The 16,121-nt window shown below is 38.4% G+C and overlaps 1 protein-coding gene across 1 annotated transcript; it reads right to left on the reverse strand.

The window, feature by feature from the left end:
• Positions 1 to 574: 574 nt before the first annotated feature.
• LOC133744400 (uncharacterized mitochondrial protein AtMg00810-like) lies at positions 575 to 1,615 on the reverse strand. The gene has a single exon (XM_062172516.1). It carries the CDS (start codon positions 1,613 to 1,615, stop codon positions 575 to 577), a length of 1,041 nt encoding a protein of 346 aa, XP_062028500.1.
• Between the last annotated feature and the right edge of the window lie 14,506 nt (positions 1,616 to 16,121).

Genomic DNA, 16,121 nt, shown 5'->3' on the forward strand with positions numbered 1-16,121 from the left:
ATAGAACAAGGGTGAGCACATCTTTCCAGAGCAAATAATTAATTATCTTTGGTGACTTTGAGTGGGAAAAAGTTGGAGACATGGGTTGGGGAAATCGAGGAAGGATCTGAAGGTAAGGGAGAAGAATTGGAGGCATTGGGAACTGGGTTCACCATGGTTGAGGGCTTGAGGGAGAGTGTTGGGTTTTTGGATCAGTGTCGTTAGGCTAATGGCTCTGATACCATAAAGAAACAGAGCTAGAGCTGGAAAGGTAATTTGATGGAGAAATTGTATTGTATTGAATTGGCTCGAATTACAATGAATAGTTACATATATTTATACAAGTTATAGAGAATTCTAGATTGGTGTAGACCCTTTGAGATACTTTTGAAAAGAGGATATTTTGCTAGATGATTCTCATTCATTCACGTATCAAGGTTATAAACAGATTACAAGAAAGAGAGTATCTATTCTACAAGGAAGCAAATCTCTACAATTAAGGAGAAAATAAGGCAGCAAATAACTATGCATAACTAAGCTAAAATACTTTCCTATTATACATGATACACAATATTTACTTTCCTAACACTCCCCCTCAAGTTGGAGAGTGGATGTCGCGAATTCCCAACTTGCGAATCATAGGAATGAAGACTTCTTTTCCCAATGCTTTAGTAAGAACATCCGCTAACTGATGTGAAGACCTCACAAACTTTGTAACAACGGAGCCATCTTGAATTTTATCTCTGATGTAATGACAATCCATTTCAATGTGTCTCATTCTTTCATGAAAAACCGGATTAGCAGCAATATGCAGCGCTGCCTTATTATCACAGTATAGTAGAGCAGGTTTTGATTGCAATACACCCAAATCTTGGAGAAGAAATCCCAACCAAGTCAGTTCACAGCAAGCCCCCGTCATTGCTCTATACTCTGCCTCTGCTGAAGAGAGAGAGACGATCTTCTGCCGCTTTGATCTCCATGAAACCAAAGAGGGTCCAAGAAAGACACAATAGCCTGTAGTAGACCTTCTAGTAATCGGGCAACCTGCCCAATCGGAATCACAATAAGCTCGCAACCTGAGATCACTTTCTGAAGAGAAAAATAAACCCTGACCAGGTGCATTCTTAAGATATCGCACAACACGGAGAGCACTTTCCATATGACATTTTCTAGGTTCATGCATGAACCTGCTCAAAACATGAACTGGATAGGTAATATCAGGTCGCGAAACCGTAAGATAGATCAACCTCCCAACTAGCCTCCTGTATCGAGATGGATCCTTGAGCAACTCACTTTTATCAGACAATTTCAATCCACGCTCCATGGGAGTATCAATTGGAGCTGCACCTAACAATCCAGCATCTTTAATGATCTCTAGAGCGTATTTCTGCTGGGAAATAAAGATCCCATGGGCAGAAGGTGATACTTCAATGCCAATAAAATATTTCAAGTTCCCAAGGTCTTTAATACGAAATTGACTATGCAGAAAGTTTTTAAGTGCAGAAATACTAGCAGAGTCATTCCCAGTAATTAGAATATCATCAACATATATCAGAAGAACAGTAAAAGACTTGCCTTGTTTCCTTGTGAATAAAGAATAGTCTGCTTTTGATTGAACATAGCCAGCTGATTGCATAGTGTTGACACCCAAAAATCCAGCTAACAAGCCCAATTCATGCTTTAAGCCCAATTCATATTTTGAGGCAAATTACACCCGCAAACATCACGCCACGCACGTGGACCCAAGCCACATTCATGCACTTGGGGCTTACAAGAATGGGTGTGGTGTGGAAGGTAACGGAATTGCATGAGGCCCGTTATTAGTTTTAGGCTCGTTGATAATTTTGGACTTGGGACCAAAATTCATGCATAATGACCTAACTCTTAATACAGGTAAATGAAGAAGAGATATCCCAAATTGACAAGCCTTATTTATCATAATAACAACTCTCTTTCAAACCAAACAACCAAAATCTTTTTACACAAACAATGACTTCCTCTCAAATGTAGCATTCTTTTACACAACCTTGATTTTACTCTTACATGTGTAACAATGGGGACTCAATCACAGCAGCAAATCTTGCTTAAATCATGGCCGAAAATCTGCCAAACTTATTTCCACAATCTCCTTTAGACAAAACCTGACAGACCAAGAGGCATTACAAAATCCAATACATGCATTTAACCAAGCAATCTCTTTACCCAGCAGTAGAGACCTTCCATCGAGATTCCTTTAGCTGCTGGAATTGCATATAAATAGCTACTGCTATTAACCAAAGGGAGGCAGAACGGAGTGTGCTAGCAAGCTCTCTAACACTCTTCTTCTCCCATGCTTCCTCTCTCCCACATCCATCCATAATTTTCCATCCTTTCAAACTCACCTTCTGTCCAAACCCCTTATCTCACAAACCTCAACCACTATACAACACTGCTGAGATCTCTTCTTCTGAAACTCATGCTTTTCTAGCTCCCACGCCATACGCATCTTGCCAAGCCTCTTTTGGAATGTTCGATTCACTGCTGTGCATATACAAGGAGCTGCCGGGAGGAACACAACAGCAAGCTTCCTAGGATTCTCGTCCTTCGAAGTTTGTTGGGCCTAGTCTTCGCTAACTCAGATAAAGGGGACAAGATTTTGGGTTCGACCATGGTGATTTCACTGCCGTACAACCCTGATCAAAAGTGCCCCCCACACATAGCAACCGAAAACTTGGCGAACCACTGACGAGATGCTTGCTTCAGTCCGTACAAAGACTTGTGAAGGCGACAAACCAAGTGTTCCTCCCCCTGTCGCCGAAGACCCGGAGGAGGTATCATGTAAATTTCTTCGTGAAGATCCCCATGTAAGAAGGCATTGTTGACGTCTAACTAAGAAAGTGGCCATCGCCGGGCAGCAGCCAAAGCAATTAAGCAGCGAACTGTTATGATCTTTGCAGTGGGAGAAAAAGTGTCCTGATAATCAACACCTTCCATCTGAGTAAAACCTTTGGCCACCAAACGAGCCTTATAACGCTCGACAGAACCATCCGAACTGTTTTTGATCTTGTAAACCCAGCGACAACCAATGGGCTTCTTACCGGTGGGAAGATGTGTGAGAGTCCATGTGCCATTAGCATGGAGAGCCTCTAACTCTGAGCGCATAGCCTCTTGCCACTCAGGATGGGGAGCGGCATCAGCAAAGGAACCGGGCTCAGAAGCTTGACTAATCTGAGCAATAAACGATCGATGCCCAGGTGTATACCGATCATATGTGACATATTGGACAAGGGATAGCGGGTACCTTTGGTTGGACCAGGAAACAAAGAGGACGATGGATCGGAAGTAGGCAGCGTGACCTGAGAGCAAACATAATCCCGAAGTTTTGGGGGCGGAGCAGTGGTGCGAGTGGAGCGACGGAGAGGAGCCTCGGGTGGTGGTGGAACGATGGGTACTGGTGGAGCGATGGGAACCGGCGGTGGTGGCACAATCGGAGTGGATGAGGCGGAGGGCGAGCTGGTGTTGGATGGGGATGGGATTGGGTCAGGACGCAGATCGAGCGAGGCGGAGCTGGGATTCGGAGATGTTGGGCTAAGGCTGAGATCGAGTGAGGTGGCCGGAGGCGAAGTAACTGGAGAGGGAGAAGGAGGATCGAAATCGATTGGAGAGGAAGAAGGAAGAGCAGCGTCAATGGGAGACGACGCGATGGGGTTGTCGCGATGGCGTTGACGCGACTGTGAGTGGGAAGGATAAGTCGGGTCAACGTCTAAGGCTGGAGAAGGAATTGGGCCAGTGGGCTGAGTCGGGTTTGATGAGGGAGCTGTGATTTGGGCCAAAGGACGAATTGGAAGGGAATGGGGCTCGGGATGAGACCTATATGGAAAAATATGTTCATGAAAAACTACATCACGACTGGTAAAAATTTTGTGAGTAGAGAGATCGTAGAGTTTATAGGCCTTCTGACCAATGGGATAACCGATGAAGATGCACTTGACGGCTCTAGGAGCAAATTTATGTGTGATATTGACATTAGTAGCATAAGCTAGACAACCAAAAACACGAAGGTGATGAAAAGAAGGAGGTTTGGAATAAAGACGCTCAAAAGGTGTTTTAAAAGAGAGCAGTGGAGTGGGTAAACGATTAATAACATGCACAGCAGTAAGTACACATTCTCCCCAAAATTTTGGAGGAAGGTTAGCCTGAAATTTAAAAGCGCGGGCAACCTGGAGGATATGGCGATGCTTGCGTTCCACTACCCCATTTTGTTGGGGCGTATAAACACAAGAATGCTGGAAAAGGACTCCATTATCTTGGAAAAATTTTTGAAGAGAAAGGAACTCAGCCCCATTATCACTGCGAAAACTTTTAATCTGAGATGAGAATTGAGTAGATGCAAGAGCAAAAAAATGTTTTACTAAAGATTGAGCTTCATGTTTATGTTGCATTAAAAAAACCCAGGTAAAACGAGAATAATCATCCACAATAGTAAGAAAATAATGGGCACCAGAAAGAGAAGAATGTTTATAAGGACCCCAAATATCACAATGAATAAGATCAAAAGGTTTAACAGACGAGATAGAACTAGTACCAAAAGAAAGACGACTCTGCTTTGCTAATGGACAAACATCGCAAGCATGATTCGAATTAAGAGAAATATTTAAGAAATATTTAGCAATATAATCTAGAGGACGAGACGAAACATGGCCCAAACGACGATGCCAAAGGTTGGTAGAGGACATGGTGAGGTGACAGGCAGGTTGAATGGGTGATGAATGATGTGGTTTGGTCGTGGTTTTCTTCGTCGCTAATGCCACCAAATAATAGAGACCGTCACGTTGCTTACCCAAACCAATCGTTCTCTTCGAAACCAGATCCTGCAAAATACACCAATATGGAAAAAAAGTCACGGAACAATTCAAGCCCCTTGTCAGACGACTGACCGATAACAGATCAACTTTGAATGTAGGCACACACAATACATCACGCTGGTAATACACAGAATTCAGAGGCAATGATCCTTTTGCAAAAATATTAGCCTTCTCTCCGCTCGGTAATAATACAGGAGGCAATGAACAATTTTTACTCTTATGCGAAAATAATTTAGGAGATGAAGAGATGTGATATGTCGCCCCGCTGTCAATGATCCAGCTACGGGAAGCGATCTTAGATAAACCTGAAGAATAGGACTGATTGGGCTTGTTGCTCTGGCAGCTGAATGTGATTGAGGACTAGAAGAATCATCAGATCCTTTGTGATTCAAAATAGCCAAAACTTGCTGAAGTTGTTGTTTAGAGAGAGGATTGCAACCGGAGGAACCGTCTTGCGGATTAGATTGATTTGGTCGATTATGTTGATTGAACACTATCACCAAGGCCGGATGATCAGAATGATCAATGAAAAATGATTTGAAATTTTGATTTCCCATGGAGACGAGATCGAGGATTGTTGTGCGAGATATAGGGTACAACGGAATGAGAATAAAATTTGTTGCACTAGAGACAAGGTGCAGCGGCTATGGAGTCAGGATTCTAGTCCTGCTCTGATACCATGAAAAGAGGATATTTTGCTAGATGATTCTCATTCATTCACGTATCAAGGTTATAAACAGATTACAAGAAAGAGAGTACCTATTCTACAAGGAAGCAAATCTCTACAATTAAGGAGAAAATAAGGCAGCAAATAACTATGCATAACTAAGCTAAACTACTTTCCTATTATACATGATACACAATATTTACTTTCCTAACAACTTTCACTTGTGAATGCATAGTACTGTACACGTGAATGTTCCATCATTCCCGGATCACTAGAAAGTTCTAGAACCCGCTCTGATGCCAAATGAAAATACTAGATGGAACTATTTTGAGTAAAGATGTGTAAATTTAACAACTCACAACACAAAGACTTGCTAACGCAGTGTAAACCTCACCACTGAGGAAACATCACTGCGAGGCTGTTTTTGTAGCCCACACATATAAAGCAATCCACTATGAAATCAGGTTTTTACAAGAAACAAGTTGTGGTATTTAACACAACCACATTACAAGCAAATCAGCTAACTTGTTTACACCTTGCACAACCTATTCTACACAAGAACAAACTGATCTATAGTAGTAAAGCAATCTGCACTATCTCAACTTTCTTTCCCTCTGATCTCATGTAGTTCATCAAAGAAAACACACACAATAATAAATTATGGAGAGTTTTTATGAAAACGTTTTGTGAAGACTATGCAACACATGCAACACCCTTTTTAACTCAAAAACTCTGCGTGCCAAAATGCAGTTTCAAAACCTTTTATAAAGGAGCAAGACTCCCCCTCAAACAAATCTTTTCTTAATCACCGAATAAGGTAAATATGGAAGGTTTTAAAACTGTTTTGTATATGCAATCAAATCTTTATAAGATATGCATTTTGAAAGCATTGTAAATCAATTTAGAATCAATTTAGAATCATGCAAAATGATATGTATTAAAAGATACCATCTTATCACGATCAGTGATCATGATTTCCTTGATTTCCTCTTGGATGATCCGATTCTGCAATCTTCCTTCATAGCCTTGAACCACCGGAAAGGCAAGAGAGATATTCTCCTAAACCTTTGTATTTTCTGATTTCCTTGTGGCTTTGGGAAAGTCATGTGTTGAATAGGGATAGTCCAATGTACTTACACTCTTGCAGTGATTCTTTATATGTTATCTTCGAAACCTATTTCATCTGACTTGATCTAATCGAGCATGTTCTATAGGTGAATGGTTATCTTGCCTCTGTCTTTAATTTCCATGTCTAATGTCCAACTTTCAGCCACACAACATTATTAACTAACAACATATTAAGATTAAGTAGCCAAAAGTAATATGTTTATTGATAACTAAATATATCTAAATCTAAGTTATGGTCTATTGACAAATCTTGTGTCTCTCCCTCATGTCCGTTCGTATGAGGACTTATGTCAGTTCCTCATTGTTATGTGAAGCGTTAGCTTTAGAAATCCTCGGTTTCAATTGCTCTGCAGCAGCTACTTCAGCTTGTGGGTGTTAATGTTAATATATTTGCCTCTGCTACTTGCAGTGATTTTGTTATCTGATGTGGAGTTTAAACTTTGTTCTAGAGAATCTCTTGAAACTTTATTTATTTTTATTTTTATTTTTTTATAATCAGTGTGTGCTGAAAGTATTAATAAGAAAAATTGTGCTGCACTGCTGCAGTTCCAGATTCAGAATTAGGTTTGGTAGAGAAGACCAGGGACCTGCCCATTTTGAAATGAAGGGAGGGAGATTAAGATGTTGGTAGTTCTTACTAGTTCTGTTTGATTATGAGGTCTTAGACTTTTAGCACTATGGCAGTGAATCTTGCCACGAATTTTGGTATGGTATTTGTTTTGACTTTTATGGATTATTTGAAGGGCCAACTTCACTAATGCTTAAATTGTAATTGCTTGTCTTTGTAGGCTCTATGATGTACGACTTCTTTATGGGAAATAGTTGGCATGTGGCATCATATCAAGCTATAATCAACCCAAGTACTCATGTAATAAATCTGAAGAAAATTCTAATCTAGATAGCATGTTCTATACTTGAAAACCAGTTTAACTATGATTTTGTAATATGAAGTTATTTGATTGATATAATTTACTACATGAATGCTTTTGTTTACTATGCTTGAATGAAAGGGTTTAATTGAAATTATTGTCTATTAGAAGAGTGAATGAAGACATCTTTTATGACACGCAAAATGGTCTTTTACGACACGCAAAAGGGCATTTTAAGACACGCAAAATGGTGTTTTACGACACAGAATCAAAGTTCTAAAACATCTTTCACAGTGCGCAAAAGAGTGTTTTACGATGAGAAAAAAAATATTTTTTTACGGCGCACATTTCGTGTGCTACAAGAGAAATTTGTCTTTTACGACATGATCTTTTACGACACGCTTCCTTGTGCCATAAAGTTGTCTTTTATGGCGCACATTGTGTGTCGTAAAAGACCAATTTTGCTATAGTGGTTTGCACAGATATATGTAAAAATTGTTATTTTCCCACTGATATGGGTTGAGGCGTTTCTATTTCACACGGGCATGAGTGTAAAACACATTCACTCAGCTTTTTCCCATATGCTAATTAATATACCAACTTTAATACTCACACTAACCCACTTACTCAGTAGTGAGTCCCGACCATCATCTTATTAGTCTTTGGGAAAGAGAAGCAGAAAAACTCAAGTCTCAAACTCTAGCCTCACCTCCACTTTATGGAAAGTCTTCTGCATAAAATTATGAATATTGTGTTTATCTTCAATTCAAAGCATGCTTTGATTGTTTTCTACTTTTACAATTATCAGTTGGCATCCTCCGGATCCGTCAACTAGTTTCTAACCTATTCTCATATCTGTTTTTGTTTCAAGTATGGATTTTGAGTGAAGACTCAGATCTTGTTTATCGGTTGCATGTATTTTACCCAAGAAATAGTAAATCGGTTCCAAGTGTATTCTCACCCCCTCTCTATCCCTTTACCCCATACTGTATGATCAATTTGTTATTGGGATCTTAAATCTTTTCGGTGTTCTTAGTTCCCGTTTCTTGCAGTGGATTGTATTATGATTTGGTGTTCTTAGTTATGAAGTCAGTATTCTGAAATCTAGGTTTTGCATATAGCATTCAAAGTATGCAATCAAGGGCAGAGGAGAGAGAAAAAGCTAATACAATTTGGAAGCACTGGTAAATGTTCTAAATCGATGGACCTGGGTTATTTGTTTGTTCCAGATCGAGGAGGCCATGGTGGTATGAAGCCAGATCAGCCTCCAAACATGGCAAGCTCTGCTCTTTCTTCTTCTCTGCCTCCGGCAATGTCTTCGTTGGCTCTGTGCTCTCAGCCATTTCAGTAGCTCAAGGTTCAGAGTGAAAAGGGATAAAAGGGTCGCAACTAGATTGACTTAGATTTGAGATGTTAATGTCTTTTTGTTTTAGGGGTGATCAGCCCGAGACTAACTCTGTAGAATGGCTTCGTTTGCCGGAAAGAAAATAAAAGGGAAAATTTCACAAATGGTCACTCAACTATGACTCATTCGACACTTTGGTCACTGAAGTTTCAAATATATCACTTTGGTCACTCAACTATGACATTGTCAATCACTTAAGTCACTTTGTTAATTTTTTTCATTAAAAAAAATTATAAAAAATACTCTTTGGCTGACTTAAGTGATTGACAGTGTAATAGTTGAGTGACCAAAGTGATATATTTGAAACTTCAGTGACCAAAGTGTCGAATGAGTCATAGTTGAGTGACCATTTGTGGAATTCTCCCAAAATAAAATGGCTTCTTTTGCCAGAAAAGGAAATGGAAACCAGAAAATAAAATGGCTTCGTTTGCCAGAATGAAAATAAAATAGCTTATTTTGCCGGAAAAGAAAATGAAAACCATTGGGCTATGAGTTTCTTTCTTTTTTCACACTGTTTTTTCATTTTTAAATTTATATTACAATTTTATTTATCTTATGTGATATATTAATGGGTCCCACTAAAAAACTCACACTGATTCTTCTATCTATGGGGGAAGATCAAAGACCACCCCCCAAATAGAACAGACATTGCATATGTACGTGAGTGTAGGGTAGCCATTGGGCTTCCCACACAGATTTCAGTAGCTATTGGGATTTATACTCACTGATTTCGATCACTGTGTATAGCTCTTTTTGCTAGTTGTGGGTCATGATGTGTTGCATGGCAACGTGATGCATTTGATAAGGAGTTGCAACAAGTGACCAAGTGGGTCAATTATAAACTAGTACCTTGCATCATGTTGGGGTTGCTTAAGTTGCAACATGGTTGCCTGCATGACCGAGCAGGGGAGCTGTGTGAGCGAGTGACACGGCTTTTTGTATTGCTTCCCACAGATGACGCCAATGTTTCTCTGTGAGAATTCAGAGACTAAGTGTGAAGCATAATAGAGAGAGAGAGAGAGAGAGAGAGATGATCGATATATACAGCATGTATAGTGGTTCACCTTGCCCAAGAGGCAAGGCAACGTCCATGTAGAGATTTCATTATGAGTGAGGCTAAGTAGCCTTTGTAGTAATACAAGTGTGGGGATCATGGATCCTCTCCTTCTTCTAAGAAGGGGAGGACTCTCTTTTATAGCTCAAGAGATTTACATAATTTCAATGTGGGACAATATGTGCTTATTTGTTTCTCTTAAGCCTTTTGGAGAGCATAAGAGGGTGGCCTCCCAGCAAGATGCCGGCCGACCTCGACCATAGCGAGGTAGCTCAAGTGTAAGTCTACCAGATGCATATCGTAGGCAGGACTAACCATGTCGTGGCGGCCACCTACAAGGTCATTGCTTATGCTTGGTGGTATGTAATATAGGTGGTATCTACAACATGTATGTTAGCTTGCAAACATGCTGATACGCTAATGGAACAAAATCACAAATTAGGGGAATATCCTGATCAAGTGCCTACCAACAAGGAGAGGTATCAAAGACTAGTTAGCAAACTCATATACCTATCTCACACACGCCCAGATATTGCATATGCTGTGAGTGTGGTAAGTCAGTTCATGCATTCCCCACATGAAGCTCACATGAATGCAGTTTACCATATTCTTAGTTACTTAAAGTCAACTCCAGGTAAAGATATTATGTTTTCAAAGATGGACACTTGGAGGTTGCTGGGTACACTGATGCAGATTGGGCAGGATCTATCACTGATAAAAGATCGACATCAGGATACTTTACTTTTGTGGGAGGTAACCTTGTTACTTGGAGAAGTAAGAAACAAAAAGTAGTTGCTAGGTCTAGTGCAGAGGCAGAATATAGAGGAATGGCCCAAGGAATATGTGAAATGTTGTGGCTTTGTAACCTATTGAAAGACTTGGGGTTCAAGCCTAAACAAGCTATGAACCTATTCTGTGACAACAAGGCATCCATAGACATAGCACACAATCCAATTCAACATGACAGAACCAAACATGTTGAATTGGACAAACCACTTTATCAGGGAAAAGCTAGAGTCAAAGATCATTGATGTGCCACACGTGAAGACTGAAGACCAGCTTACAGATATTCTGACTAAAGTTGTTTCAAGTAAAATATTTCACAACTCACTTGACAAGTTGGGCATCGACACTACTACAGAAATTGAAACAGACGACTGGTAAAAACTGTCGTCTGATATGGAGGTTGACCGTCATATATTGAGGCGCCGTCTGATTAAGGCTGATTATAGAGAACCGTCGTATGAAGGGATCGGCATCGATGTCGACAGCACGCTGGTAGCCTGTCAATAACATTAGCTGTTGTGTGACTGTTATTCAGACAACATGCAACTTTAGTAGCTGTTGTGTGATTGCAATTCAGAGGTCGCTTTATTTTGTGGCCGTTATGTGAGTTTTATTCACACAATGCTCTTTACAAAGCATCCGTTATCTGTTTTGAGTGCAGACTATAGTTGTTATTTTGTGTTCGTTGTGGGACTTGTATTCACACAACTCTTTTTTAATAAGCATTTGTCGTATGTTTTGAATTCAGACGACGGTTGTTTATTTTTGTGCGCGTTGTGGGACTTTTATTCACACAACTCTTTTTTTTATAAGCATCCATTGTCTGTTTTGAATTCAGACGACAGAAAATTAGTCAGATGTAGGCTTTCATATGACACGTCGAAATCAGAAATTACCAAATGAACAGTAAGTAGATTAATATATATTTATCTAATATTGTTAAAATCCACATAATAGTACCTAAATGGATTAGACAATGCAAAATAAGAGCATATCTATATATGCTACTCCAATAGAAAAATAAGGAGCACATCTGTATATGCTGCTCCAACAGCAAAATAAATGAAGAAATGTACTTTAAATTTTCACTTTAGACCACAAAAACACATTTCTAGCCTATTTCCCTTCAGAGCTTCTAGGCCATGAGCAACTGCAGACTTTACAATTTGAGGATGTTTTTCACCACATAACTTGCGAGCTCATTACGCACTTCATCAATTTCCACTTGACTATAAACACGATTGGCTCTCCTACCCCACTGTAACAGTTTAAAAATTACAAATTTAAACTCATGCCATGCCATTTGAGCCATTTGATAAACTGAAACAATACTACTTTGAAAACTAATAGCAAACATGATGACTTTGTCATTTTCAAAATGAAAAGTTTCAGTTACCTTATCTGCAAAACCCAAGTTTGTATCATGTATGATGTCCCTCATATATCTCATACAAAATAGCCACACTGTTTGTCGTTTGGCTATGATGGAATACCCTAAAAAAATACACGTGTACTGATAGGAGCATTTTAATGCGATGTTTTAATAGCTATTTCCTCATATTTTACTTAGTTATTTCCTTAAATAAATCATTTGTAATAAAGTTTCTATTTTTAGGTACTTCAAGGTCGAAAATGGAGAAAAGAGGTAAAAAAGAGCAGAAATGAGTGTAAATGAAGGATAAGTCATTTTAGAAACTTTCCTCTTTCATTTTAGGAAATATTTCCTATTTTGTTTTAGGGAACTTTCTTCCTTTGAACTTTCCTATTTCTGATTTTCTTGTTTTAAAGAGAGTCCATCTCATTGAGAACTCTTGAGTGATGAAATCAAGGAAACATGAAGGATAAGATGAAGCACAAAAATCAGGAGGAAATCAAAGAGTTTTCATTCACATAAATTTTTCTTATTTCATGGAGCTAAAATGGGAGTGTTCATAGTCAATATTTATTCCTAATTATCTTATTTCTTATTGATTATAGACTCCAATTAATTTCTGATTTTTCTTGATTATAGGAGTTCGTTGTGAGCACAAATCTTGCAAGAAATTAGTGCAATTCAAAGGAGAGGAATAAGGAATGTATCTGGTCACTATTCAAGGAATATACCATGAGTCATTAATGGGAAAAGGGATCAGAAAATTCAAGACTCTGTCATGAGAAAATCAAGGAAATTTGGAGGAGAAATCACCTCTAGATGATTGGCCATGATTGCATCACAAGAGAGGAGGACTCCACTATAAATAGCAGCAATTCTTGAAGCCAAAATCACCAATTCAACACACCACTTCTCCCACAATTCTAAACACCAAAAATTCTCTCCATTCTCTAGTCTTTAGAAGCTCTGCGTCTCAACCAAGGAGGAGAAGAAGTCATGCAAAAGAAGAAGTCATGCAATACATCAAAATCCTAGCCGCCATCCACCCTTGTGTCATCCCTAGAAGATTGCTTGCTTTCAAAGATCTTCAAGTTCTTCGTCTCAAGGCTTTGTCATTCATCTTTCACGGTGTATTCCATACTTTCTTTTGTTTTCCTTTGTTTGATTCGTAGAGTTATGAATTCTAGTTAACATGACGTTAAGGGAAAAGTTTAAAGCCCATTTATATGTTTTGAAATAAAGTTGTGATCTCTATATGTTGATTCCTATGTTGCTTATGTGAGATTGCTTGATTGATTTTGGATTACAGAAAACTTTTGCATGTTTGCGTTCTTTGGTGGCCAACTTAGGATATATGCATGTAATTGGAGCTAGATTTAGGTAAACAATTCACCTAATAGTTTTGTGAACCTATTTCATAAGTAGTAAAAGCTTTGGACAAAAGTCGAAATCACTTAAGGAGGATTGCAAGCTTTCTAGACTATGATTGTTCTTCATGCGTTGAATGTGTTCTTGATTAGCTAGCTTTCTAGACTATGATTGCATGTTCAATATGATTAATTTAGGTGCTTTCACTTAGATTAATTATACAAGGAAAGTAAAAAATGGGAAATCGTTTGTTTTTTAACGTTTCACATGGTCAACTTCTTTCTCATGACATAGACAATCAACCATAGGAATTGTGATTGGATTTCATTCATATGATTGTGGTTTTGATCTTTGTTCCTTGCGTTCCACCCTTGTATATGTGTTTTAAGTTTTTATTTTAATTTATTTTAATTTTTTTATTTTATAATCCGAAAACCCCCCTTTTTTATGTTAATTTGTATATATTTTTATTCTTTGTTTTAATTTTGTAAATAATATTTTATACTTGTATTAATTATTTACTTGTATTTTGCAATAACAAGTGTACCCTCAATCCCCGGCTAGAACGATCCCTACTTATTCTATACTGACAACTACATCTTGCAGGGTTAAATTGCGCGCTTGCTTTTAAGCGTATCATGTACCATCAATCAACAGCATACATATACTACTTATTATTGACTAAATTATTATTCAAAAGGAAATAAATATATCGAACACATACTGCCATGTTCTTCCATTGAACAGAACCCCATCCTTTCTTGTTGCGGTCCCCTCTAAACATTGATATGGCACTATATATAAGCTGACTAACAATAGAAAGGACCAGCATAGTGGAACAAACTTCCAGTGAACAAGTCAGTTTTGAGCAATTTATGTGTTTATCTTTCCATTCTCCGTTACCCCCAAGGCGTCTTTTTAATGGATCTATGAAATAGAAAGTCTCATTGTCTGGATCGATCACAGTCAATATCCAATGAGCACTACAATTCATTAAAATCATTTTAGGAAAATATACATGTGCATGTAAAAGCGGCATTCATATGAATAACAAAGGTTTGGTTTTAGCATACACATACGATGCATTGTAATGCAACAAGAAAACCTGATTTGGAGAAGCACTTATCAAGCGATCTTTTATACTTTGAGACCTCGCTGTTGCACTCCCACACCCTATCTCACCAGTCAATGCTGGGTCAATGAAACCAACCATGTCTAGCATTTTGGACTCTTTTAGTACATCATGTAACTACCTCAAGCACAGGGAACATGCATATATCACATACTAATAAATAACCAAGAAAGGTTCTGAACTTGGGATAACCATGCATAAATATCATTGAACTTCATGTTAAAAACATAAATTTACCTCATGTACAACACTATGAGAGTTCCTATTACTTCTACCATGTTTGCAAGCCTCTTAACATCCAAGTCAAGTAGATAGCTCTTAGCATTAATACCAAATACAGGCTCTTCTTTATAAAAGAAAACAACTTTCCCATCTTTGAATCCTTCTTTTCCCCACTCACATAACTTCTGCAATGCGGCTGGCAACTTGATTCGAGTGACAGCAAGTTAAAATCTTCTTCTACATCTTGTGTCAACTGATTCCTTTTCTACTTCCTACTTTCTTTACCACTCTTTTTTTTTAAAAATGAAGAAACAAGACAGTTAACAATGGGAAAATCCTCACAATATCTAAATAAAAACTCACTGTTCATATACAAAAAATATGTACCTTTTCATCAAATATGATCAGGTTTTTCGGTCACATTACCCAGCTCTCCATAGCTTGCTTTATTGTCGTGATCTCATCTTCTACAACAAATGGAATCACAGCCTTTTCATCCAAAGCAGCATAAATAGAAACACGTAATCGGGCATCTCCCAATGGAGTCCCATGACAAACTTTTAATGGACCATTGCTTGTCATAACCGTTGCAAGAGCAACAATATGGTCAGTTGAACCCAATACTAACTTGCATTTATTCTCAGTAGGATTTACCTATACCAACAATAAGTAAACAATACTACACATAATCAGATGAACACAATGATATGCAGAAACTTGTGCAACAATACAAGAACAATCAGTTTTAAGCATGAGTAGTCAATCTACAGATTTTGATTGCTAAACAATTCAACATTCATACTATAATCGAAACCTAACCAATAAATTACTAATCAAGGATTGAATCGCACACACATGCAACTACAACAATACGTAAATAATAAAGTAGCTAAATATACCTTTGTTCTTTTATCTAGCAAGGTCAAATCCACTGATTCTATTTCCTCTTTATCATTTATCACCCCATCAACATGCACTTGATTCTTCACGGCATGGGCAACTTCTTCAATTGCTGCTTCAGAATCAATGTTGGACTTCTTGACCTTTGAAGTCTTCTTACTGTCTCTCCATCACATGATTCACATCCAAAACTTATGTCACTGCACCATCTTCTTCAACATTGTCTTGTTTGTTAGCAACCTTGAGACACGAATCTACTGCATGTGAACAACTTGATTGGCCAGATGTGTGATCATTGACTACAATTTTTCCTTCTCTAGCAGTGGTAACTACCTCATGGCTCCTTACATAAACTCTTGCTTCCAATATATTGTTCAATCCTAGAAAGCAAGAAT

This window comes from Rosa rugosa, chromosome 4 (genome assembly GCF_958449725.1).
Source record: "Rosa rugosa chromosome 4, drRosRugo1.1, whole genome shotgun sequence".
In the NCBI taxonomy this organism is placed as follows: Eukaryota; Viridiplantae; Streptophyta; class Magnoliopsida; order Rosales; family Rosaceae; genus Rosa; species Rosa rugosa.